At 37.9% G+C, this 25862-nt stretch overlaps 1 protein-coding gene across 4 annotated transcripts; it reads left to right on the forward strand.

Moving 5' to 3' along the window:
• CIR1 (corepressor interacting with RBPJ, 1) lies at nt 1-24441 on the forward strand. Of its 4 annotated transcripts, none has more exons than XM_010566493.1 (11): nt 1-83; nt 419-613; nt 930-1024; nt 1564-1637; nt 2841-2854; nt 2950-3005; nt 3357-3405; nt 3620-3737; nt 19457-19563; nt 21025-21110; nt 22860-24441. In XM_010566493.1, the coding sequence occupies exons 3-11, from the start codon at nt 936-938 to the stop codon at nt 23584-23586; spliced, it is 1320 nt and encodes a 439-aa protein (XP_010564795.1). In that variant the 5' UTR covers nt 1-83; nt 419-613; nt 930-935; the 3' UTR covers nt 23587-24441. The 4 variants fall into 4 exon arrangements, with proteins under 4 accessions (XP_010564795.1, XP_010564803.1, XP_010564785.1 ...); XM_010566501.1 differs by having other exon boundaries at nt 3-83; nt 386-613; XM_010566483.1 differs by lacking the exon at nt 419-613 and having other exon boundaries at nt 7-83.
• Nucleotides 24442-25862: the final 1421 nt, after the last annotated feature.

Below are 25862 nucleotides of genomic sequence, written 5' to 3' on the forward strand. Positions count from 1 at the left end.
CCGCCGCCGCCATGGGGAAGTCGTTCGCCAACTTCATGTGCAAGAAGGATTTTCACCCCGCCTCCAAGTCCAACATCAAAAAGGTGAGGGGGGCCGGGCCGGCGGCGGGAGTCGTTGTGGCCCTTGCCGGGCGGCTGGTCTGAGGTGAGGCGCCGCGGCCCCTCAGCCGGCCGGCCGCGTCCGCTGCGCACCGGGGGAGGCCGGGAGGCTGGGCCGGGGCCGGGCGGCGTCCCGGGGAGTGGGAGGTGGGGATGACAGGGTCCTGGCACCGCAACGGCACGGGTAGGGCATGTCGGCCTTCCTGTGGTGGGACCGGGTTGGGGGAGGGAAGAGGCAGGAAGAAAAGTTGGGAAATGCTTGAAGCTTCGGCTTTACTGGCTCACAGGTGCGTATAACTATCGCCTTTTCCCGGCTCCAGCTTTTCAACACCTGTTTCTCTGGATAAATAATAGGCACCGTACACCGTCCAAGAAAACTCCCACCTGTCACGATGTGCTCGTGTTTTCCTAATATTTCACACCTGCCTTGACCTGGTTCCAGGTCTCTTCCCCAGAACTGTACTGTTCCAGGAGCTCCCGAGAGAACCTGGGGTTTGGGGTCTGGTGAGACTTAGGTGAGGAGGCGTCACTATGGGGAAGGCAGTGGGACACCCAGGGTGTTTTCTGAGCCTACTTTTCCCTTTGAATTACTAAACTTTCTCATATCTCTTCAGTTCTTAAATGCTGTTGGAGTTGTAGCTTATCAAAGTTACTGCTTGTGTGAGGTTTGTCTGTTGAAATGCTGGATGAAAATAATATATTTTATGTGATTAGGATGGGAATTTTCTCAAGTATTTTCATTAGAGTAAACCAGTTAAGTATTTATACGTGAATACATTTTGCAGTGGTTTTTGTACTTGTTTAAAGCAGGAAGTTACTTGTTTTAACTAGGTATGGATGGCGGAACAGAAAATATCATATGATAAGAAGAAACAAGAAGAATTAATGCAACAGTATCTGAAAGAACAGGAATCCTATGATAATAGGTGAGACTTGGCATAAGATCACACACTTCTTCCTACCGTCTCTTGTTTTCATGGCAGTGAATGACATATCATTGTGAATTATTTGAAATACTGTCTCCCACTGACCACAGTAGTAGGAGAGGATGTCGACTCATAAATTAGTGTTTGATTAAGCAGAGGTCACAAGAACTTCTTTAAAGTGGCTTGTGCGTGTCTTCTAATTCATTTCAAAATACGTTGCATTGCACAGAACAGCAGGTAACCTTGTATAACGATATGTTTGGGTCACACAGAAATCTGGCTTTCATAATTCTGTAGACACAGAGTTACGTTTCAGTTGTGATTGAAATGTGTGATTTTTGGTACACAACAGAGCATGCAAAAGTTTTGACTACTCTCTCGGGTTTTTTGATGTTCAGCTTTTGTTACTCAAATTAACAAATGAAAAATTGCCAGTTGTTGTAACAATTTCCTGCCGCACATTTCTTTTTTTTATTAGTATTATTAAGTAATACCAATGTGGTTGTTTTGTCACCCCAAACTCTGTCCTTTTTATTTAGATTGCTTATGGGTGATGAGCGTGTGAAGAATGGTCTTAATTTCATGTATGAGGCCCCACCTGGAGCAAAGAAAGGTACTGCAGTTTCCTGATCGTGAGCAGACAGTACTGCAAAGCTAAAAACATTCTGAAGAAAAAAGCACAATGTCTTTTATTTTAAAATAGTGTGCTTATAGTGAGGTAATGCTAGAAGGTATGATTTTTAGTTCTTCCTGTAGGACTATGCAGGCATACATAGTATGTAATAATTTTGATCTCACAATACTTTAATTTCTTTCAGACTGAGAATGGTTGGGGGTTTTTTTAAGCAACAGTTCAACATGAAGGGTTAGAAACAGATATAATATCTTTCCTGGCAACAGCAGAAATTCTGTCCTTGACCAAAGGTGTTTCTTTAGCCAATTATAAAGCCATTGGATGGGGGGGACTAGACCTTACCAAGGCAATGACTCAGACAACACAAACCTGTATTTTGGCCTACTCTCCTTTTTAGAAATAGCAGGGTCACCTTTGCTTAAAAGTTCTGCCCATAATTCAGCTTGATGCATGTCAAGTGTAGGAGATACCAAAGCAAGAAGTTAATTAGTGGAAGTTAAATAAATAATAAATACTGAGATTCTGTGGTCAAAACTGCTGGCTGACCTGACTCTGGTGGGTCTGACTGTGACTGTATTTAGTAGATTCATAAACAGAAGTTACTAAGTACCTGGTGGATACTCATATCAGTCACTTAATTTTAGCAAAATCTGAATATAAGTGCAGAACTAAGAAAATGTATTCCCTTTAAAAGAAAACACATTCCCCTTCAAATGCATCTTTCCCATTTGCATGAAAACCCTTGGAAATGCTTGGGTGGGCTCGTTCTTATAGAGCAAATTTTGCAGTTATTTACCTTTAAAAGCTCTTAAAGTAATCCCTTAATAGAGGAAATGCAATTTTAAAGTAGTGATTTTTTGCTTAAAAATCCTTTTTTTGAAGATTTTTAAATTAAGTATTGTTGCTACTTTTGCGAGAAGAGTTTAAAGGTTTTTGTACTTGTATATCAAATCAATATAGTTTTGAAAGATGATTCTGGTTTTACAGGATTTGTAACCATATAGTAGAGGCCAATTATTTATAAGTGCACTGTATTTAAATAAAGTTACTTTTTGAGTATTTGCAGTATTGTATTAGTATAAACCATAACATGTTTTGTCTCCAGCTTAGACACTAGCTGCATTTTACATGCGTAATTAATGTATCATGTCTTTTCTTTCCATGATTTCTGAAAATTCAAAGAGGAAGCTAAAGAGGTATTTCATTGCATTATTTCTTTGTTTTCTTCCTATTTACTTAAAATGTATTAAAAAAAAAATTTTTCAAACTTACCATGTTTTCTGTTTTATAGCAAGAAGGAGAGACTGAATACAAATTTGAATGGCAAAAAGTCGCCCCTCGAGAAAAGTAAGATGTCTGTGTTCTATCTGAATAAAAACTTTTTTTTCTTCTTATTTAACTTTTATACTATTCGTATCTTTTTTTTTTATACTCTTATATTTGAGCAGGTCACTTGTGTAATCCTGTCATGTCCTGGCAGTTAATTAGTAGAACCTGTAAACCTGGAACTATTTCCTTGATCAACTTAGTTTTTGTTTGAACTTTACATCCATATTTGAAAGCATGTTAAAACTAACATTTACCAGAAGTATATCTCTGAAACGGATGTGCACTTAACAATAAAAGGTAGTTTTGTATGTGATGGCTTTAAAAAAATAGTGAATTGAGTATTTGCTTTCTTTTGTGTTTGTGTAACAGGTATGCTAAGGATGATATGAATATCAGAGATCAGCCATTTGGTATCCAGGCAAGTTACATAAATTTCACTCTGTGGATGTCTTGGGTATATTTCAAATACTATCTAACTGCAGAACATTGACATGGACTCTCTTAATTTTATCATCTGTTTTTCAGTGAGTTTAAAAGCTTCTCTTACGCCTAGTAGCATAGATATTTCTGTAAATGTTAAGCTGTATTGTTAATTAAATTATGTCTTTTTTTTTTTTTTTTTTCCCTTTTAGGTGCGGAATGTGAGATGTATTAAATGCCACAAGTGGGGTCATGTAAACACTGATCGAGAATGTCCCTTATTTGGCCTTTCTGGAATTAACGCAAGTTCAGTCTCCAGTGATGGTTCAGGTAGGCAGTGAATGTCTTTTAAAGGTGCTGGTTAGAAATTTTGGGGGAACTCATCATGTTAATTTTAGAAGGTTTAAGTTTATCATATTTCAAAGAGTTAATGAAATGGGGAAAATGCTTCTTTATTCCTGTCGTGGTTTACCCCCAGCCAGCAACTAAGCACCACACAACCACTCGCTCACTCCCCTCACAGTGGGATGGCGGAGAGAATCAGAAGAGTAAAAGTGAGAAAACTTGTGGGTTGAGGTAAAGACAGTTTAACAGGCAAAGCAAAAGCTGTGCATGCAAGCAAAGCAAAGCAAGGAATTCATTCACCACTTCCCATCGGCAGGCAGGGGTTCAGCCATCTCCAGGAAAGCAGGGCTCCATCATGTCTAACAGTTACTTGGGAAGACAAACACCATAACTCCAAATGCCCACCCTCACCCCACCCCTTCTTTCCCCAGCTTTCTGTGCTGAGCATGACGTCATATGGTCTGGCATATCCCTTCTGTCAGCTGGGGTCAGCTGTCCTGGCTACGTACCCTCCAAACTTCTTGTGCACCCCAAGCCTCCTTGCTGGTGGGGTGGGGTGAGAAGCAGAAAAGGCCTTGACTCTGTGTAGGTGCTGCTCAGCAGTAACAAAAACATCCCTGTGTTATCAACACTGTTTTCAGCACAAATCCAAAACATAGCCCCATACTAGCTTCTATGAAGAAAATTAACTCTACCCCAGCCAAAACCAGCACAATTCCAAATGTAGGATCCACAATTTCAAGTTAATTATTTCAAGTGACAGGGACCTAATTTTCTACTTAGTAACACATTTTAAAAAGATTACGCAATGACTGTTGCTTTGATTCTATCTGTGGCAAAAATTGCGAAGCTGCAGTGAGGTTGTTTACATCAGAATGACATTTGTGTCACCAAAAAAAAAATTAATGTAATGGATTGTCAAAGACTGTCCCAGTTCAGATTCAGGCAAACTGCTTGGAAAAGCTGGAATATATCAGTATATCTTTGTTAATCACTTGGAAAAAAGGAGAGGTTTGGGTTTTTTTATATACATAATTGTGCTTCTGTAAGTGGACAAGCAATTGAAACCTAGATTTCCAAATGCCTGGTTTCCTTTCAGCTGGCTTCTTTTTGCTTTCTGAACTACAATTGTTTTTTCCCTCTATTAGCTTTCCTGTTACTTGAAGTCAGCATTTGGTGTTAGATGAGGTTTAAAGAAGTGGATACAAACATTCAAATTGAATAATTTTTTTGTCTACATTACTTTGTAAGTTGACCCAAGTTTGTAATACTTCTAAGATTCTTAAAATTGTGGCACGTTAAAGAAACACCTGGTAACATGGGTGAGTCTTCAGCCTTGCTGTACTGTGCTTTAAGATCATGTGCCATGTTGTGTATTCAATTTTGCAGGGATACCATTACACTTGCACACTTGATAACATCTGGTTTTCTTCTGTCTTTCCTAAGGTTATCTATTTTACGTAGCAGCTCTTAGTTTTATTACATATTTAGCCTACCAACAATCTTGCTTTTCAGAATTAGATCACCTAGATAAGTCATTTCTTTGAGATGAGGCCTGGAAGCCTTAAGTTAAAGGAAATAGTGCCTCTTACACTCCTCTGCTTTTAGCACTGTCTGGTGATTATACCATTGTATTAGCCATCCTGTAGTTGACGTTCTCAGCCTTTCTATTTGGTAGGTTATAACATTAAATTATTTTCTTCCCTCATTCTTACCTTAGAAGAAACTGTGCTTGGAGGATTTGGTGGGTAATAGAATTATACTGAGCAGCTCTTGCATGTCAGATATGCTTTTGTGCTGCAGAAATTACTTCCCCCTCACTGCCCAGTTCAAATGATGTGGTAAATTTTAGGAGTGTTTGGCTGGGAAAGTGGAAAATAGTTGTACGTGCTTGCACAAACTTGAAAATGGACTCATTATTCATAACAGTGTAATACGGACACTTTTCAGTGTCAATATAAGACTAACTGCTTGTTTCAAACCTAACTGAACTATCTAGGTATAGGCAACATTTGACTGCTGTGGATGTTTCCAAACTGTCTTTCTAAGCCTAAAGAGTGGAATTTAGCACATATGATTAATTTTGCATGAAGTAAAGTGCTGTAAAACTACTTAGATATTCTTAGACTCCACCAATGCCCTCTCATTTTCGACTCTGGAATTTGGAAGACAGTGCGCTATGCTGAGCATAGACTTTTTAATAGGCTGAGGAAGGATTTCAGGGAGTAGGGGTGGGCGACAGATCAGGGTTTGTATATATAATTTGTAAGACACCGTTCTTGGATTTGAATAGTCAGCTGTAATGGTACTGATACTTTCTCTTTCTTTCAGGGAAACTGTGTAAAAACACTGTAGGTAAAGTTTAAAACAATTTAAATTCTTGATTTAGTAGCAGATACAAGGCTTATAGGAAGTGTTGATACAATTAATCAGATCATCAGATAAAAGGTTGTCTGCTTTTTCTAACCTCAGGAATACAATCTTTTAATCAACTTTTCTAAAACTTTATCTGATCTAATAACAAGCTAAATTACGCTCCTTTGACTTCTGGAAATTCCACATATGTAAATGAAGCACTACAGTTAAGTGGGAACACAAGTTATTGAATTCACTCATTCTCTTAAGACTCATAATTCATCCATGTCATGTGTTAAACCTTATGTCAACATTAAAAAAAATTTTTTTTTTCTTTTACTAAACCCTGACACCAGTCCTGTGTTGTCTGGGCTGGGAGTAAGTCATTATCTTTGCATTGCTGAGAGTTCTACCCAGTTGTTAACAGTGCTGTAGATCTGCAGTTAGCGCTGTAAAATTAACCTACACTGAGGGTAAAACAGTGTTTTTACATTTCCTGACAAGACACTGCCACATTAAAAAGACAAATTCTATCATGTTCTGATCAACACACCCCAAGAATATAATCTTGTCTTGACCATTTCTAGTTTTTGCTGTTTCCTATCATTACTTCTACTTATTTGTTCCTAGCCCTAGTGCTGAATCGGTATCCACCTCTAAGAACCTTCTTCTGTTCCTCTGTACAACACATCTCCTCAGTTGCTGCTTCTTCCAGCTTCTCTTTATCAGTAATTGCATGTACTCCTAAGCTGGTTTTATGTCTCTAGACTAAATTCCTAATTATTTTCTGATTATTTTATAGTACTGCAAAAATGTCTGTTGCCACACTGTTCTTATTTAGATTGCCTAGAACTGCAGAAAATACTGCTTTGTAAGGGACAGAGACTTTTTATGATACCTTCTTTTTATGAAACCTTTCTGTGTTTCATGAACTGATGATTAGGTTTAAAAAAAAAAAAACAACAAACAAAAGCACTTGACTTGCTTTTCACCCACCCTTACACCCCCCTGGCATGTGTCACAAATAAGTGTCTCCTCATGCTTAGAAAACTAGTAAAAAAACATGTAAATAGTCCAGAGTTTTAATTTATTGTGATTGTCAGCAGAAAAAAAAAAAAAAAGTACAAAACCACTTGGCTTGTAAGGTCTGAACTCCAAAGAACAATTTTCAGAAGCTGTCTGTTTGTTTCTAGAATGTAGAAGAAAATATGTGCCTCTGAAGAGAACAATGAATAGGGATTTCAAGGATAGGGAGTGATTGCTTATAGTACACAGCAAGTGTGGAATGTGTATTTGATTTATTTGACTGGGCTTTTTAATAGCTAAATGTGTAAAAAATGTTTGCAACCAGCTCTCAAGAAAGAGTTGAAAAATGTTGAGCTAAATTATTAGAGCAAATAATACTTTTAAAGGTCAAGAGGTAATTCCATATGTAGAAAGTCAGCTTTTGAAAGCTTATTCCTAGTTTGCGTGTCAGGAAATTGAAATATAAATATTGTCTCGTAAATGAAGGGGTACATCTGGGAGATACAGATATAATAAGGAATAAAGGTGAAACCAGAATAAAATTTTAGTACAGTAGTCAATATAGCAGGACTCCAATTAGTTTATGAAATTAATTGCATTAGAAGGACCAAATTTAGGCTATAAGTCATTGAAACTTTTTTTTTAAAGAGCAAATCTTTGGAGTTTTTTTGTAAAGTCTTTGAAAAGAGCTCTATTACTTCAAAGTGATTTACTTGATAGCACTTTATTTCCTCTGATTTATAGTCTTTTCATCCTAATAAAAGATGATCTCGCATCCTTTTCTTGCAAACTGAACTCAATCGTTTTTTTTTTCTAGGCAGTGCATGGTAGTTACACTACCTAAATTTAGTTAGGATTCTTCAAACTTTGAAAATACTCTCCCTTGTTAGAGCACACTATGCATTGGCACAGCATTGGAAGATGCTAATCCATATACTGCAAAGTGTCCTGGCTGGTAATGAATCTCTAAGCAATCGGTGCTTGGGAACCCTTGGCCTCATGGTTCTGAATCTGATATTATAAGGACATTGGCATTACTAATTTCTGCAGAAGGAGCTTTTAAGAAATCCTCTGGGTTCCCTGTAGGAGACTTTTAACAGGCCTTGTTCTTATGAACATTGTTGTTCTTTTGCTTTAGAGAAGCACACTTAACACACAGGAAAATAGATGACTTTGTTTTGTTCACTGCTGTCTTCATGCATTTACCCAAATGTGTTTCTAACCAGAGAACAATAATGGGAGAAACTTCAGATGCTCTGTTGTAAAGAAGGACTGAAACATCTCATACATACAAGTTCAGGAACCACAGGAGAAGTTTATTACATACTAATTAGACTCATGACTGAATTCCATCATGTAATAACTTTGAAGTCTTTAGAAATCTCTAGTGTGGAAGGGTAGCTGCTCTCAGGAACACTACTGAACAGGATTAATTAACCTGGAAAGGAAACAGGGTGGTTTAGTCCAGGTAGGCAGCTCAGCCCCACACAGTGCTCGCTCACTCCACCCTGGTGGGATGGGGGAGAGAATTGGAAGGGTAAAAGTGAGAAAACTCATGGGTTGAGATAAAGATGGTTTAGTAGGTAAAGCAAAAGCTCCATGCATAAGCAAAGCAAAATCAGGAATTCATTAACCACTTCCCAATGGCAGGCAGGGGTTCAGCCATCTCCAGGAAAGCAGGGCTCCATCATGTCTAACAGTTACTTGGGAAGACAAACGCCATAACTCTGAACATCCCTGCTTCTTCCTTCTTCCCCTGGCTTTTATTGGTGAGCATGATGTCATATGGTCTGGCATATCCCTCCGGTCAGCTGGGGTCAGCTGTCCCATCTGGGTCCCCTCCCAACTTCTTGTGCACCCCCAGCCTCCTTGCTGGTGGGGTGGGCTGAGAAGCAGAAAAGGCCTTGACTCTGTGTAAGCACTGCTCAGCAGTAACAGAAACTTCCCAGCATTATCAACAGTGTTTTGGTTACAAACCCAAAACATAGCCCCATACCAGCTACTATGAAGAAAATTAACTCTATCCCAGCCAAAACCAGTACAAACAGTGATAACCACAGTATTGCTAACAAATCTTTATGCACGTATAAAGGATTGGCACTTACCTAATTGGAGGGACATTTTCATCTTTCTCCTTGGTCAAAAGCAAGACCTTTTGACAGAAAATGAGGGTAAAAAAATTGTTTTATTAGCATAACCAAATTATTGAGTTAAAACCAGCAAAAGCAGCCTTTCCCCATCCTTCCCTTTCTTCCTCCAAAAAAATGGGCCTTCAAAGGTCTTAGCTGAATGGTGACTTCAATTTAATAAAAGCCCAAGGGGTAATGTTTTGTGTTTTGGTTTTTTTTTTTTTAAATGCCCAAACCGATAAGTTTCAGTAGAATGTAGACTCCTTATTTGAATGAAAAAAATAAGTAATGCAGGAACCGAATTCAAGAGCACTTGATACAAGTTCAGTTTGTGTTTTGTTCTGATTTCTTCCTGCTTCAGAAAGAGAGTAAACCAAAATGTCTTATTTGGACTCAGACTATTTTTTCAGCCTCAGAAGAAATGTTTGAGTTCAAATGAATGAAAATGAAACTCCTGTGTCTGATAGTTGCATTATCTAAAGTTCCTGCTCTGTTTCTCTGTGAGGAAAAAGAGGAGTTATTGATCGCCTATGTACATATTCTTTTACATCATAAAATAACCACCAATATAGGCTTTTTCTTTCCCATAAAAACTATAAAATGTGATTCTCTTATTTCGGCAGCAGGACGCTTGTCTTTGAATCTTACGTGAAGACTGCATTGTAATCTTCCTCTTTGCACATAAACTGATTGGGAATTGCTGTTTTGGATTCAGTGTTGAATATCTTGTATGCAAAGACCAGTCATGGACTTCAGTTCACTCTAGTGGAACTGCTGCAGGGCGAAAGCATGTTTGTGGCACAGAACTGAAAGACTGCTGTCTTTCAAGATGTGACATACACTACAGCGCTCCAGCAAACAAAAATAATTACAATTGGTACCTTAATTTAGGCATGGTGGCTTAGTTATTTTGCTTCTGGGACCATTTTACTAATCTAGCTGGTAATTCATACAAAAAAAAAAATAATAATCTTACCATTAAAAAAGCACCTATTGAATAATATCTCACCAGTGAATAGAGATTATTTTTGCAATAAGGCAATTTCAGTGGATGTGGTTATCATGGGATAATCACACCCCTGGGGTACAGCCTTGTCTGTAATCTCCCAGGAGTGTAATTATTTCATGATAACTGCACCCCCTGGTGTTGCATTATTTCCATTATGAAATTCTTAGTTTTAGATATAGAGTAACTTACTTTGATCACTGGAAACTGCAAAGTAGTGTTAGAATGTTCCAGCTGTGAGGCTTACAGAGACCAACTTATAAGATTTACTTCTTTACAAAGCTAAATTAGGCAATCAAAATGCTTCTTTGGGCTAAACTGATTTACAGGCGTTTTTACTGATAAAATCCTAACTTTCAAAGTTCAGACAAGATGAAAACATCAGTTGTGGTTCTGACTTTGTGTGTCTCTGTGTATATATGCATGTATAAAATATGTAATATATACCAGTAAAAAAACCCCAGGTTACTAGTGTCTAAAAGTTTGCTGTTTTTACAATCCTTTTTTATCATTAACCAGCAGCATCTGTTGATTTTTGTGCTTTTCAGTGCTTTATTGCTGAAGCCTGAAAAGCCTTTGGCTTTACTAGCAGCAACTGGTAGGTTTTCTGTGCAAAATATTTTGAAGTAATACTGTTATTCCACTTCAAAATTGCCTGCAACTTTCTTGGTCAGGTAAAGTTAGGACAAACTAAATACCTCCCACCCCCCACCCCCCCACTTCTGCCAAGCAGCCTGTCTTATTCAGTGAGGGAGGGGATTGCTAAAAAACTATGAAACCTTAAATGCTTACAACTTTTATCGTATGTTTTTAGAACAAATAACCTGCTAGGAATCTATTACTATCTTATGAAGAGAGGTATTGCTACCTTAAGAAATAAGGCTAGTGCCTCAAATGGGGAGGTAATTTTATGAATGGAGTGCTTAGAAGAAGTTGGATGGTAAGACTAAAAATGGTTCTTATGCTCTTGGCCTATGAAACCAAAGCCTGGAGAGTGCTGGGCATCCTTCTCTGCTATGGACTACTTTGAATGTTTTACAGCTGACTGGCTCCATATGTGATCCATCCAGTGAAATTACTGAGAAGAAAGAGTACTGTAAAGTGATTAGCATGTTGTGGAAAATTCAGGCAAATAACGGTAAAAATGTAATGGAGCAACATGTGTATGTATCTAGTGTCTTATTGTCTACAAAGATAAAGAAACTCAAGGTATGTCTATGCAAATGCAGCCTTCTAAAGACTCATTATCAGCTCCTAGAGTTTGTGCCCTTTCTTTGCATTGCCTGGGTGCCGTAAAACTACTTGTGGTTGTGGTTTCCATCAGGCTATCACTTAGTGTGTTCAACTGATCTTTAGCTTTTGGGTGAAATTCCTTTCCACAGTAATTGTTGAAATTATCAGTCACATGGAGACAGGAAGAAAGGAAATCTATGTCTATGTTTTGTCAGTATCTCACTGCATTTTTTTCAGTGACAAATATGGTGCTTTTTTGTTTCCCAACAGATAAAAATCTGCATTGTATCAGGAATGCAGGAATTGATTTAAGTGTTCTCTTGAATCTATAATAACAAAGAAAAAGTATTTGAATATGTTAACTGTGAATATTTGTATGAATGGTCACCTGTAGAAACATACCGTGTATGAAACCTTCCTTTATGATCTGCAGCTGAGGCCTTTGATTGTGAACAGTAGGAACCTTAACTAAATCTTCACATAGTTTAAGAACTGTCGCATTTTAGAATAATCCTCCATTTATGTTTCAGAAGCCTCTGTATTTGGTGTGAATGCATAAAATACAGATTTCTATTAAAAGTCTTGTGCTTGGCACTTAGGCAATAAATACGGATTCCTATAGCAGTTTGATAATGTTAAATGGTTTTTACTACTCAAAAAAAAGTAAAAAGAAAACTCAGGATTCTCTGAAATACCCTATGACAAAAGCACAGCAAATTATACTGAAATTCTGTGCTGAAGTGTTAAATTCAGTTAACTGTAGACCCTCTGAAGAAGAGCTAATTAAAAGCCAGTTATTTTATTCATTGATTTCTCTCAATGCCAACAGCAGCGGTTGCTTTGAAAGTGTAGATGTGGTCTGAATGCAGTCATCTCTGAAATAAATGAAAAAATTATTAGTAAAAAATGATCAATTCTGAATTATTAGAGGCAGCATAAATTTGCTATGTTCTTCATGACCAGGATCATGATCACATAATTTTGACAATAACTTTTTGTCCATTAGATAAATAAGTGACTGCTCTTACCTGTGTCACAACCACAATAAAAGTTCACAGACGATAGTGTGGTTAGGCTCAGTCTGTAATTTTTTTCTATTTTTGTTCAATTTCCTTTTAAGCCATTAAAAAAAGCAACTACATATGAAACTTTGTGGACAGCACAAAAAAAGTATATGGATGTATTGACAAAACTGTCTATGCTAATTTTATAGTTAGTTCCTCTTATAAAGTAAAACCTAAAAAGCCTTGTATCATATGTTATGCCTTTGCTGCCACCCAGAGAAGGCAGCATTCTGAATTCAGAGTATATTCATTCTTCATGTGATTGTGTGCTAAACTAAAACCCACAAGCAGAGTGGTTTCCTAAAACCTAGTTAATGAGAAAGAGCTGTTTGCATGCTCCCTGGAGTATTTACTTATTTATTTTTCAACAGCAGAGCGTGGCTTCAGTATCACCGTTACACAGAAAATCAAATTTCAGTTTGGAAGAGTTATGGCCTCATGTTGTCCAAGATGCATATAAGAAGGAATGAAGGCAACATGCTTTAGGCCTACTTTGTTAACAGAAATTATGTAGTAATAAAGGCTAAGCCTTGAAAGTATCTTGTCCTTGATTCATAAATTAATTTTTAAACATGGTAGAGCGGAGTATACTGAGTGTGACGTATACTGACAAATTGATAGCAGATATGCCAGTGTGCTTTGTTTACATTTATGTTCATGTAAGTTATCTCTCTATTACCAAGTCAGAAGTCTGGTAGTATGATGATGGTGATATTTTTAGATTAAAATGATCACATCTGTAAACTAAAAGATGTCCCACACCAGAACACATTCTCAGGAAGGGGAAGCTCTCAAAAAGCCCTATTCTAAATATTCTGTTTTGATGGTACACAAAATAAGCATGAGTTAAAATAAAGGTTAAAAAGTTGTAATTAAAATGACACCATGAAGAATCTACTGCCTTTTTCAGTAACTTTTACACTGAGTAGTCCATTTCATAGCAATACATAACTGCAGCCACTACCTAAGTACAACTGGTTACTGTAATTTGCCCTGCCACAGGTGGAAATAGTGGTTACACTATTACTGCTTCTTATCTCTTTGCTTTCCATGTGTATTCCACAATAAAAATCCATTTAAAACTTAATTGATTGCAAAAGAATAATTCAGTTTGCTCATCTGCACTGGTGACAGCAGTGAAAGCTTTTATCAATAAATGGAGCAGATACCATCAAGACTATGCATCATGAGTAGACAGAAGTAAAACTGCTATTTTTGGTGAGGACGGCAATCGTAACATTATGGTCTGTCCTTACTGCCACTGAAACTGTTGCAGAAAAAGTGGTATTTAATCACAGTCGTTATGAAAAGAGGTTTTAGCATACTGTTCTCTAATATTGGCTAATTTGAAAAATGTGCTTTAGACATGTTAATGGAGGCCTGCTAGATGGTGTGTTATGGTGAGCATTGTTCTCCTAAGAGTCCTGGGCCTGTGCCCCTTGGAGGAAACATTCTGGCAACAAGAGAGTGTTACAATACACTCTGCATTTGTAGCTTCAAGAGAAGTACAGACAGAATTGAAAATTAATTGCAGCTATAGGTTTCCCTTGTTTCTGGGATGGTAGTGGGGGTAGTAATGCGGGGTGGGAGAGCTTGCTGTAAGCTAGGCATTTAAGTAACTGAAATCCAGAATTATATTTCCTTCCCTGGTTGTTTAATAAAAGCAAAACTGATTCTGTAAAATTTATCTCAGTTAAGCGTGATAAGAAATTGGAGTGCTCTTTGTTACAAAAAAGCAAATTTACAATATGTTGTAGAAATCCTAGTGTGATATCCTTTTGCAATCCAGTATAATTGATGCTCATATAGGCTTCAGAAAAATTCTGTTTACAGCTCTTCTGTTTATTTAATTATACAAATATTATAAAGATGCACCAACAGCTGTCAAGCTAAGGTTGCACTCAGGTTGTACTTTGTGAAAAGTAAAATCTTTCTCTTCATGCTTCATTGAATGGTTTGAGTTTCCAGATTTTGTGTCACAACTCTGAGTCAACTGAGCTATCTGGATTTTTTCCTTAAATAGTATCTTAAACAGAAGATAACAGAGAATGAACGCAGCAAGAACTTCTATGGGAAGTAAGAAGCAGGAAGAAACTGTAGCCTATTTGCTTGACAACACTATTTCTTGAGAATTATAAAGGCCATGAAAAAATATTTTAAAAACCCTTTGATGGGTCTTTAACTATGGAGCCTCCTTTGTGCAAGCTCTTAATATAATTTTAAGTAGCTGTAGAAAACTTACGAAGTTGTCAGTTGTCTTAATGCATAAAAATAAGTATGATATCAGCATGCAATTAGTTTCACTATATGGTAAAAAGCTTTTCTGAGACTCTGAATTAATTTTAAAGCAGATAAATGTTTTAGTTTTAAACAAGTGTCATCTGGAAAAGTTTTAAAGGTTTTTTTTCCTTTTCTTTTTTTTCCCTATCAAAATGTAAATTCCAGAAAATAAGCTTGACAATCATATTCAAAAATAGCAAGGTACTGTATTTGACTTGTTTCAGAAAGAATAAGAAACAGATGATGAAACATTGTAACTTTGAACTTATTTTTAGTTTGCTGATGGAAGAATGTTGAGAGACTAGTCAGAAATTGTAGCAATCAGCTATTTTTACAGGATTCTTGTATCTGACATTCTCTCAACTCACGGCGTAAGTGTCATCTCTAGGTGTTTTCACCTGCATGAGTTCACACAGGTAGCTTCTTCACAGACAGTCTCACAAGTCCATCAGGAATGCATATATGAGGACATCACTTCATAGTACACAAAGTATTTTTCTATGCCTGATGTAGGAGTGATTTTTTTGCAAGTTGATGGGTGCTGTTCAAGAATACTTAGCTAACATCAGTTCCCAGATTTTAGCCAACTGAGAGCCTCTCAGCTCAATCTTACAATCTGTTTTACAGTTTATGACTTAATTGGAACTTAACCAGATGAAGTTATATGGCTATCAAGTCTATTAGTACTGTTTTGTCTGAAGATCTTGGAGGGTGATGACATAAATGTAGTCATAAGCCAAAGACAGGGTGAAAAGATTTACCTCTTTGGCTTACCAGGCAAACCAAGTTTGATCCCCTGGGCAGAGTTGTGTCTCCACCAAGCAGGACTCCACAATCAATTCATACCAAACAAAGGAAGAGGCGCTCTACCAGCCAGTATACTGGTGGCTCCAAAATTTAAGCTTTAGCTCCTAAATAAGGAAGCCAAGGACACTTCTGAGAAGTTGAGTTTTTCAAATCTCTGTTAAGTGAAGTTCAGTGTTTGGGATTTCTTTTAGAGTTTTTGTCTCACTCATTTGTATTAGCCAGGAGAAATCCCCTACTTAATTTTATAGTGTGGAAATGGGGATGTGATTTTTTGCTCACACATTTAGGCACCTACATCTTTTAAGACTCTGTGAAGAAGCAGCCCAAAAAGAAGTGTGTTACAACCCTCAATGCTGTCACATAAAATAACTGTGCCCAGGAATCCTGGGAGACCTCAAACTGTCACTGATATTTCAAAGAAAATCAGATCTGCTTATTGAAGTCATTAAAGCATAAATCAAAAGCAGTCTGTTGAGGCATGGATGGGAAAAGAAAGTCACCAAGCACTTGATTCCTTTGATTCCAAGTAAAGGAGTTTAATTAGGAGAATAAAAATTTTTCTTGATTCTCATTGTTGTGTTGCAGCAAGTAGATAGTAATAGAGGTTTGCTATTAAGTTGTGTGCCATTGTCAAATATAATGTCTTAATTGAACTTCTCAGCCTGGGCTTGTAACCAGATAAAAACCAGTCTCTTTAGACTTCCCAGATCAGATATTTCTTTCTCCCTACTGTGGTCTAGCATTGCTACCTGAACAAAGGTAGTGACGTGGTCTTGCTGTTGTTGGGCAGCAGAACTTCTGAGAAGTTCAGTGGCATCAGCTGTTCAGAAAAAAAGTGTGAGGAGGTTCACCTGTGTCGTTCCCTCAAAAATGTTAATGTTTTTTAAACTGCAAAGATCACATGGTACAAGAGAGTCCTCTGTAATCAACCATAGTGGACAGCATGCTTATGTCATACCTGGCTGGGGTCTGCACACAGAAGGGTTGTGAAATAGGGCTGTGTTTTGACTCTACTTCCATTTATGGGGTTGGTTTATTTTCTGAATCTCATTTCCTAGTGTTTTCTAAAACCTTTAGTTGCAGTAAAAATAATGTATGTAATAAAGCTTCATGGAGGTTCTTGCATCTCCTCACAAGCTAGGCTGAGCCTAAATTACTGTTTCCCTCACAATTAAAGGGAGACCAAAACATGAATAATTTATTTCATAAACCATTTTAGTCTCAAGGTTCTGTAGGTGCATTTGATGTAGCTTGTATACATCCACAAAACAGGAATAACAGTGATTTGTTAACTGTCCTTGTCATGGTAATACCATGTTGCGACTAAAATGTTGTAGATGGAGCTATGAATGTCTCTTTGATGTCATTAGTAAACAAGGAAACAGAAGTCTCATAAATTTATTTTTGGCCTGGCTTGCTTTCCTTCTAAGCATACCTGTGTTTTTGTTTTTTAAACCTAGTGCTGATTTAATCTCTAAAAAGCACGTGGAAGCTAACTCAAAAGTTTGCATGTGGTTGTGTGTTGGATCCCAGCTTGAGCAGCCACTCTGACAGGTCTCTTGTTCACTCGTGTGGATCTCTGTGTTAGAGCACAACTGACATCCATTGGGCACAAATGCACAAAAATCAATAGTACTGTGCGTTCATTATAAGCTTTTTATGTAAAAGAGGAAATGATTTTGCTTTCCTCTTTCCAGTGTTATGTACAAAGAATGCCTGAAAGATTTGTTTCTAGAAAATACTTCTGAACAGTGCTTTTGAAGGCCAATATGCCTTCATACCTTTCTGGTCGATTCTGCCCATAGTCCTCCTATGGAACCACAAAGTTAGGGCTTCTGTCTTAGTTCTTTTGCAGATCTCCTGTATAGATTTGGACAAGTTATATTCCTCTATTTGTCTAATCATGCTAATGAGAATAATTAGGTATCCAGTACACACCAAAATGTGTACAATGCTGCGACACTGAAGGGGGAACACCTGGTAATTTAGTTAGGTTACTCTGTTAGGCAGTGACTCTTACTGCCTTTGAATAACAGGGGTATTCCAGGCTTCAGTCTGGTCAAATGTTTTGGTTTCTTTGGCATGGTGAAATCTTCTTTCATGACTCTACACTTTGTCTCCATTCAGCTTCCTCATACAGGGTATTTGGCTGAACTGCATGGCTGGTTTATGTGGCCTTTTCAGATCAAGACATCAACTGGTACCAAATTCTGTTGTTAGGTTTCTGTCTAATGTCAGTTTCTGTTCCAGCCAGAGTACATTTCAGCAAGCAAAGCAAGGTTTTAAATTTGAAATAAGCAAAAATGTAGACACTGGAGCCCGTATACATTCATTAACTATCAGTGACCTTACAATTTTACACCATAACACGTAAAAAGAAAAAGCGCTTTTGGTAAAATACATGGGAGGGGCAGGGGATAACCCCTGCTTAATAAAAATGTAAACTTCAGGAAAGAATAAAAGGTATCTCGTTAGAAAATCCTTTTGCCTGGCAAAATAAGGAACTTGTGAAAAGAAATTCAGTAATGCAAGGGCTCCTTAAACCATTTTCAAAGTTTTATCTTCTTCCTTCCTGCTTTACATATAGGCCTGTTTGTTTCTGTAAGCAGTGTATTATCCAGATATCCATTATATCTGTATAAGAAGTTGATAGTTTTTTGAGAAAGTGCTGTTTTACTTTACATGTATTTTCCATAGTAAAAATCTCCCTTTACTTTCCATACTTTTCTGTTAAAAATCTCTTGAGTTTTGTCCATTTCCACAACTAGGAAACTCTTAAAACCACAAAGCAGGATCAGTATGTTTCACAAGACTAGTAATCTTACCATTTACAGTTAGTTTACTGAAGTAATAGTAATCATGTGCTCCATGCTCTTGTTTTACCTTCCTTATAATTTAGATTTACCTTACACTGCAGTGGTAATTCATGGACAGTAAGGTTAGTGAATGAACTGGTAAGGAAATTTACTGAAAATGACCTAACAAAAGACTGTATGTTTAGGGTGAAGAAAAAGTACCTAATCAGACAAGTATGTGAGGTTCTGATGATCACAGGTATTCAATTAAAGCAAAAGAGTGAGTTACAGGGTTTATAAATTATGCAGTCAACTCTGAATGATTCAAAATACATCCCGTATTTTGTTCCTTGTTAGGTGTTTGCGAAGAAAGATAACATATACCTAACCCCAAACACCTACTCTAATGCAATATGTAGTGTATTTTTTAAGCTGATAAAACAGAAATCTCTGAGGAGGTAACAGCCTAGAGACCCAGCATATTTGGGGGGTCCCTGGAATAAGTAAGGACATAGATAATTTTTTCATGTATTTATTTATTTTCCATATGTATACTGAGTTTCTAATAATGGTTACTTTCTACGTTTAAGTTGAAAAATTTGTGTCATTATGAAAAATGCCTTATTAGTGACATATTAGAAGTGCATTTTCCCATTGTTTTGGCGGAGCAGAGGCACCTAAAAGTCTTATTTAATGTGCTTTCTTTAGGTTTCCCATGCTTTTTTACTATAATAAAAATACTAGACTTACCTAAATATATTGTTTTCAACATGACAAAGTTACATAAGAGAATCCCCTTGTACTTAAAGAAAAATGCAATTATTTTCTATTCTGAATCTCCAGACTGCTGTTTTAGAAAATCATATCTGATTATTTGCTCAGCAGAAGATTATTGAGTTGATTTAGCTGTGATTTTACTTAACAAAGCTTCAACTGAATTCCTACTGTGGAGTCCAAAAAAGGTAGAGAGATATAAATGATACATTCAAACTGTGATTTTTGTGAACAGGGCCATCAATGCACCCCTCGGAGCTAATAGCGGAGATGAGAAACAGTGGGTTTGCACTGAAACAAAATGTACTGGGGAGAAACTTGACCACAAATGATCCATCACAGGTAATGATCTTTTTACCAGTAAGCTGAAAATGTCTATAAATCTAAATGTGATTGCTTGTGAATTGCTACTTAATGTTTTCAAATATGCATATCCATAGGAAAGCTGAATAGCTGTACCAGTAGAAAAATGTCCAAAACTTACTGTTTTCCAGCTTTATTTTAGTCAGAATGGTGAATCATAAATTCCTTATTTTAAAACCACATATAATAAATTAAATCTCTCCTCTGCCTGACTAGAAATTGGATTTTTCATAAAGGGGATGGTTAGGGGTTTTGCCACTTACTTCTGATGTAATGCTAGCCTTTGGATGAAGTTTAAGGAAGTATGCACAAATAATTACTGCCAGGAATGCTGTATCTGAAGATTTTTTTACTTGTTTGACTATTGTTACATTTATTATTTCTGGGAGTGAATATGTTTAATTGTCTTTACTTAGACTGCACAGGCTATATTTCTAATTGAGGTGCTTTAATAAAAATATAAAGTGAAAAATTCATATACACTCTTTGAGCACCATGAAATAACCTTTGTTCATATGGCAGGATAGTCGAACCACTAGTAGAGAGGGGACAACAGCCCTCAGCTGTTGAAATCTTGAGAAAATCAACAATTCATTCTGTCTCCACAGATGAATTATACCTTTCCATTTAAAAAAGCTATGTACCCCAGAAAAATGTAGTGTACAGGCACTGTTAAATGTATTGCAGTGATATCAGTATGTTTGGTTTATGTTAGGTGTGGTGGGGTTTTTTTGGAAGAGCTTTTTAATCTTTATTTCCTCTTTCCCCTCCTGAGTGTGGCTAAAATTAAAAACATCACAGTGGAGAATTGTAGTGTACCAGATGCACATAATTTGAAGAATTCAGGGTCTTCAAAGTAGCTATGCTTTGCTGATTGCGTTACTGTATGTAGATTATATGATTACGGTATTTTGCATTGCTAGAACATTTTATGAACATTTAAAGACTAATAACACAACAGTGAGGTAGACGTGTTAATACCCATTTTCCTAATGACTAAACCGAGACAGAAAAGTAATTTGCTTAAATTACTCTGGGTTCGAGCAGGACTAGCATCTTACCTATTCATCCAAGCATGATAACAATGGAGTGACTTATCCTGGGGAATCATGTGGGCTCCAAAATTGGCTCATTTTTATTAACTATTTCAGAAATGTTTCTTTCCCTAGCAGTGATTTTTTCATATGTTACTAATAACTCCTGTTGTATAACCCCCACATTATAACACCTACTCAGCTTTGAGACAGAAGCGGGGAGGGAGTTCACTTTGCAGCGAGTTTGCTGCTCTTTCCAAAGAGTCTTAAGCTGACTTAGTAATACAAATATATTTGTACCTGTGCAAAAATAAGGTACATAGAGGCATCACTTTTAATACAGAAGTCTGAATGAAGAGATTGTTTTTTATATATAAGAACGTAATGTCTTACCACATTTTCCTAGGAATTTGTTGCAAGTGAAGGAGATGATGATCCAGAAGTTGAATTTTTAAAATCACTGTCAACCAAACAAAAACAGAAACTTCTAAGGTAAGTGTGGTACCTAGTGGAGGGGATCTGTATCGCCAATAGTTCGGACTCCATGATTGTCCCTGTAACTCTTCTATGCTATTGCAGAATTTAGTACCATCAGTACAGAAGAAAATCAGCTTAGTTTAACATACGCTTGACTACAAATGGCATTATGCAGCATGTTTTTTTTAATCCGGTTGTTTTGTTTTAATCTGGCTGTTCTAATCTAGCTGCCATGCCTTTGCACTGGGGCTCATTACCAATTTAGCTGGGATACGGAAATAATAATGATGGGCTCACTGAAGATGCTGTCAGTTGCTATTTTAAAATATTATTTTGCACTCCATTGTTTACAGTATGTTCTTCCTGGATTAAAAATTCTGTGTTCTTGTTTACTGGTTTACAATTACGCAAAGTTTGTTACCTTCTCCTGTGAGGCTAAACTGACATTGCACCCCAGGACCAAGGTTAGCCTAGCTCCACGCTGCACTCGGATCAGGGTTCACAGTTTGCTGCTCCAGCAGTGGGAGCTCCCCATGGTTTTGTAGTTCCAATAAAAAGTTAATGAGGTTTTGGTTCTTTGCTTCTATCCTACTGATTGCACGTGTCAGATGACTTACATTTTTTGTCTCTGTTAATTTGCAACGTTATCTTGAAATAACCTGAAAATGCTTAAAATTAAAAATACTAACTACTGCCTGGTAGGTCCCATACAGCCTAAATGGCCCATACAGTTAAAACGGCCTTTTTGGTTAAAGGACATTCTGTATATGGGGAGTGGGAGGAGGGGAGAAAGGTGAATGGCTAAGCAGGCACATGAGTAGGTAGGTACATGTGGTATTCGCATATATAATAAATAATTCTCTGAAAATAGGTGGCATATTTTATGTTCCTTTTAAGTAAGGAATGTGTATGTAGTTTGAGTAATTTCAAATGGTATTTTGTTTGAACTTCAGCTGGCCCAACACAATGAAATTTCAATACTTTATATTTTGAAAGTTGAAGTTCAGTAAATATTTGGGTAATTTAGATTTTACTAGTCTGAAGGGATTTTTTTTTAATACACTGAAAGTAGTTTCACTATTCAGTCACTGATTTTTTGAGAAGAATAAATACAGAAAGCAAATAAAAACTAGGTGAAAGCAGTCAAATAGCAGTGAATGCATGTGCATGATGGAATATTGTACTTAACAGCTAGAAAATGTAAATTTCTAGTTGAGACAGAAGAGGTTATTGAAAATATCCATATTATTTGCCTGGCGAACTCGGAGATGTAGGCTTTAGAGTCTCAGTTTCCATCATTAATAGAAAGTGAATGCTAATTGCGTTTTTTTCATTTTCAAAATCTCTTATAAAAATGTACAAACAAAAGCAGCAATGATTTTGCAAAGTCTCCAGAGCAGGCTGACAAGGAAAAAAAAGCACTGCTGAATGTATTTATTCCTAATTACAAGGCCAAAATTGACACATCTTACTTTTTAAAATTTAAGTGTTTTTTAAAATTAAAGAATTAAAAAATCATATTCCTCCTGTTTTGAGGGAGCAGCTGTGGATTACATGAGGATTCTTACTATGGTTAACATCAGGTTAGAAGTTTAAAAATAATACTTTGCTGAACGAGGAGAGGAATTCAACATGTTTTTATGGAAAATAGTGTATTTACTGTGTAGGTCATCACAAGTAATGAACTTTAAAAGACAATGACTTTGTAGTTTAGAATATCTTAACACGGCTGATTGCGCTACTCTTCTATTTTGAAAATAAAAGGAAGTTGGATCGTCTGGAGAAGAAAAAGAAAAAGAAAGACAGAAAGAAGAAAAAGCAGCAAAAGAAGAAAAGCAAAAGTAAACACAAGAAACATAAGATGAGATCCTCTTCCTCATCCTCCAGTGAGACTTCAGTAAGCAGCAGTGATAGCGAGACTGACAGCAGAGATAAAGCAGCACAAAAGAAGATGTATTCTAAGAAAAGAAAAAAAGACAAGTTTTCAGAGGCTAGCAGCAGCAGCGATTCAGAAGGAAAGGCAAAGACTAGGAAGGAAAAACTTTATGAAGATCTCTCCAGTAGTCACGGTAACAAGGACAAAGATGGGGAGAAGTACAGACTTTTAAAGCGAGATAGTTCTACGGAGAACAACAAATGGAGCTCCTGTGAGGGGGAAAGAAAGTCCAAAAGCAGATACCATAGCACCAACAAGAGAGAGACTGAAAGAAAGGACAGGGATAGTAGAAGCCAAAGCATGGATGAGGGGAGCAGGAGAAGCCCTTGCAGAAGTCACAGCAGTTCCAGGCAAAGGCAAGTAAGAAAAAGTCCAAGTCAAAGCCCTGGTGAAGAGCGGCACAGGAAAAATGAAACCAGAAGCCCCAGCACGGATGTGCACAGAGAGAAGAAAAAATGCAGAGAGAGCTATGGGGACAAGTGCCGTAAAGTGGAACACAGAGAAAGGAGCAGACGCAGTAGGAGCAGAAGCAGAGAGAAGAAAAAACCCAGATAGTATAGGGGACAGGTGCAAACAAGAATGTCTCTGGGTTTTGATGAATACCTTTAACAAGGGCTCAATTATGTATTGCTGTTCATTTTCCAACCTCTGTAACTAGCATTTCTTACATAAAGCCAACAGCGTCATTTCTGTAATGTTGGAATATTTGTAAATTAGGTATAAATGTTATGGTATTTTTCTTATTGTATAAATATACTTGTTGGCAAATACCTCTTGTAGACATGCAGTAATTCATAGACCTGATTTTAGGGTTTTAAAATACTTCACAGCAGCGTGTAATATTCTTGGTTTTGTCAATGATGATTTCTGTTTAGATGCAACTGTGAGGGGAAACAGAGTAATTTGGGAAGAGTCCTGGGATATGCTAAATGCTAACAAACGTTTGAGATAGTTCCGGATAAAATCACAGCTTCGGATATCAAAACATTGTATTGTAGAGGGTTTTTTTTTCATACTGAAGCATTTTTCCTAAAGTTCCCTGTAAGAGATCAATTTTATGAGTTAAAACAACAGAGAGACATAGTTCACTTAAGTGTCTAGCCAACATTTTTTGACCTCCTGCAGCGTACAGCTTGGTCAGGGCTATCTAAACATCTTGAACCCCTGTTGGTATGTGTCAGTACAATGTCAAGTTATTGTTCAATAATCTCTCAAGACATGAAAAGAATATTTACTGCCTCAACTGTTTCAGGTATTTCATTGTTTGTGGTATAAAGTTAGTGTAAATAGTCATCCTTTTGTTTTCATGAAACAAACATTTTGGTTTTTTAATGATTGTCAGTCATTTTCTGCACACATTGTTATGAAGATGAACTTCCATAATAAAATATCTTATTCTTTAAAAACAGTCAGAATTGCCTTCTTCTCCAGAGTTCTGAATCAGTAGCAGTGCACAAGGCAACACTTCACCAGGTTTTTATTGCAAAGGAAATGCTTCTCTGCCACTTCAGGGTGGCAGATGGAAGCACACTGGTTAGTGGTCAGGTGAAAAGGCATCACCGTACTCGGTATTCTGGCAAGCAACTTTCTTCCCCTCCTCACTCAGAGGGCCAATGGGACTATCTTTTATTACCGGTCCACTTCTGCTTCTTAAAACGGTCACTCAGAAGTTTTTCAGTATCACACAGAGTATAATATATAGTGGAAGTGACCTGGCTTATCTTTTAAGTGCATGTGAATGAGTTTGAAAGGGTGAGCCATTAAGGGATGTCACCTTCTTCCTTTAAATGCGCTTGCATTAGGTTGCTCCAGGCGTTCTTGCTGAAGTAGCTGGGAGTTAAAGGGCGTGCACAATTCAGTAGAGTCAGGCCCTGTGTTAATGTGTATGTGGAAGCTCTGATTTAGAAAGAACGGGAGGAGACTGCCAAAACGCCCGTATGAACAATCTAGACAAAACCTCTTGTGAAGAATTTATTATCCCTCTGTGTAAGAGAGGCCAGAGTAATGTGACAGGGCAAAAGGCATCTTCTGGTAGAACGTTTTCATGTCACGAGGATACGAGGAATAACCAGTAAGTACTGGAAGGTGCCTCTACTCCAAAGAAAGGTCTCCTGCTTGGAGGTCGGTCTGATCGTTGTGCGCGCGGCACAGGAATCTGCCAGCTGCAATGAACTGAGTTCTACCCGAAGCAGGAAGGACAGCTCGACATGTACAGTTCTAGGCATTTTTGTGGGCTCTGCGTTTTACTTGTCTGCGCGTAGTTCGCTGTACGCTATGTACATCTTGCCCTTTGGCACAGGAAAAGACTGGCACGTGGGATGGGTTCATTGTGACGGCTGGCCGTTGTGAGTGAAAATTAAAAGCAGAAGAATAATGACATTTCGGATGCATCTGTCTCAAAGACTACCTGTTGAAGAGCTTTGAAACAAAACGCCCATCCTTGCGAGACCTTTCCTGCTTTTGGTGCCGCCCTGACAGCCTTGGGGAAGGTCGGTGCAGCGTCGGAGGAGGAGGCTCCCCGCTCTCGGTACTCCCCTTCGGACAGTTCGTGCCACTTTACCGGTACGAGGCGCCGTCCTCAGCGTCCGACACGGCGGCCCTGGGGGGGGTGGGCCTCCTTCACCACCTCGGCCCTGACAGCCTTGCGCCGGGAAAAGCCGGTGGGTTCAAAACCCCGTTAGAAGAAGACGGGGAAGGGTCGCTGGGGCGACGTTTCGGCGGCTTTCCCCGCCCAAGCTGCGGGACGCCGGTGAGAGCCCTCACGGCGTCCCCTGCGGAGCAGCGCCGTCGCCCGGGGCGGCTCGGCGGGCCGCGGCCCCGCCCCGCCCCCT

Source organism: Haliaeetus leucocephalus, unplaced genomic scaffold (genome assembly GCF_000737465.1).
Source record: "Haliaeetus leucocephalus isolate CR32 unplaced genomic scaffold, Haliaeetus_leucocephalus-4.0 Scaffold1, whole genome shotgun sequence".
Lineage (NCBI taxonomy): Eukaryota > Metazoa > Chordata > Aves > Accipitriformes > Accipitridae > Haliaeetus > Haliaeetus leucocephalus.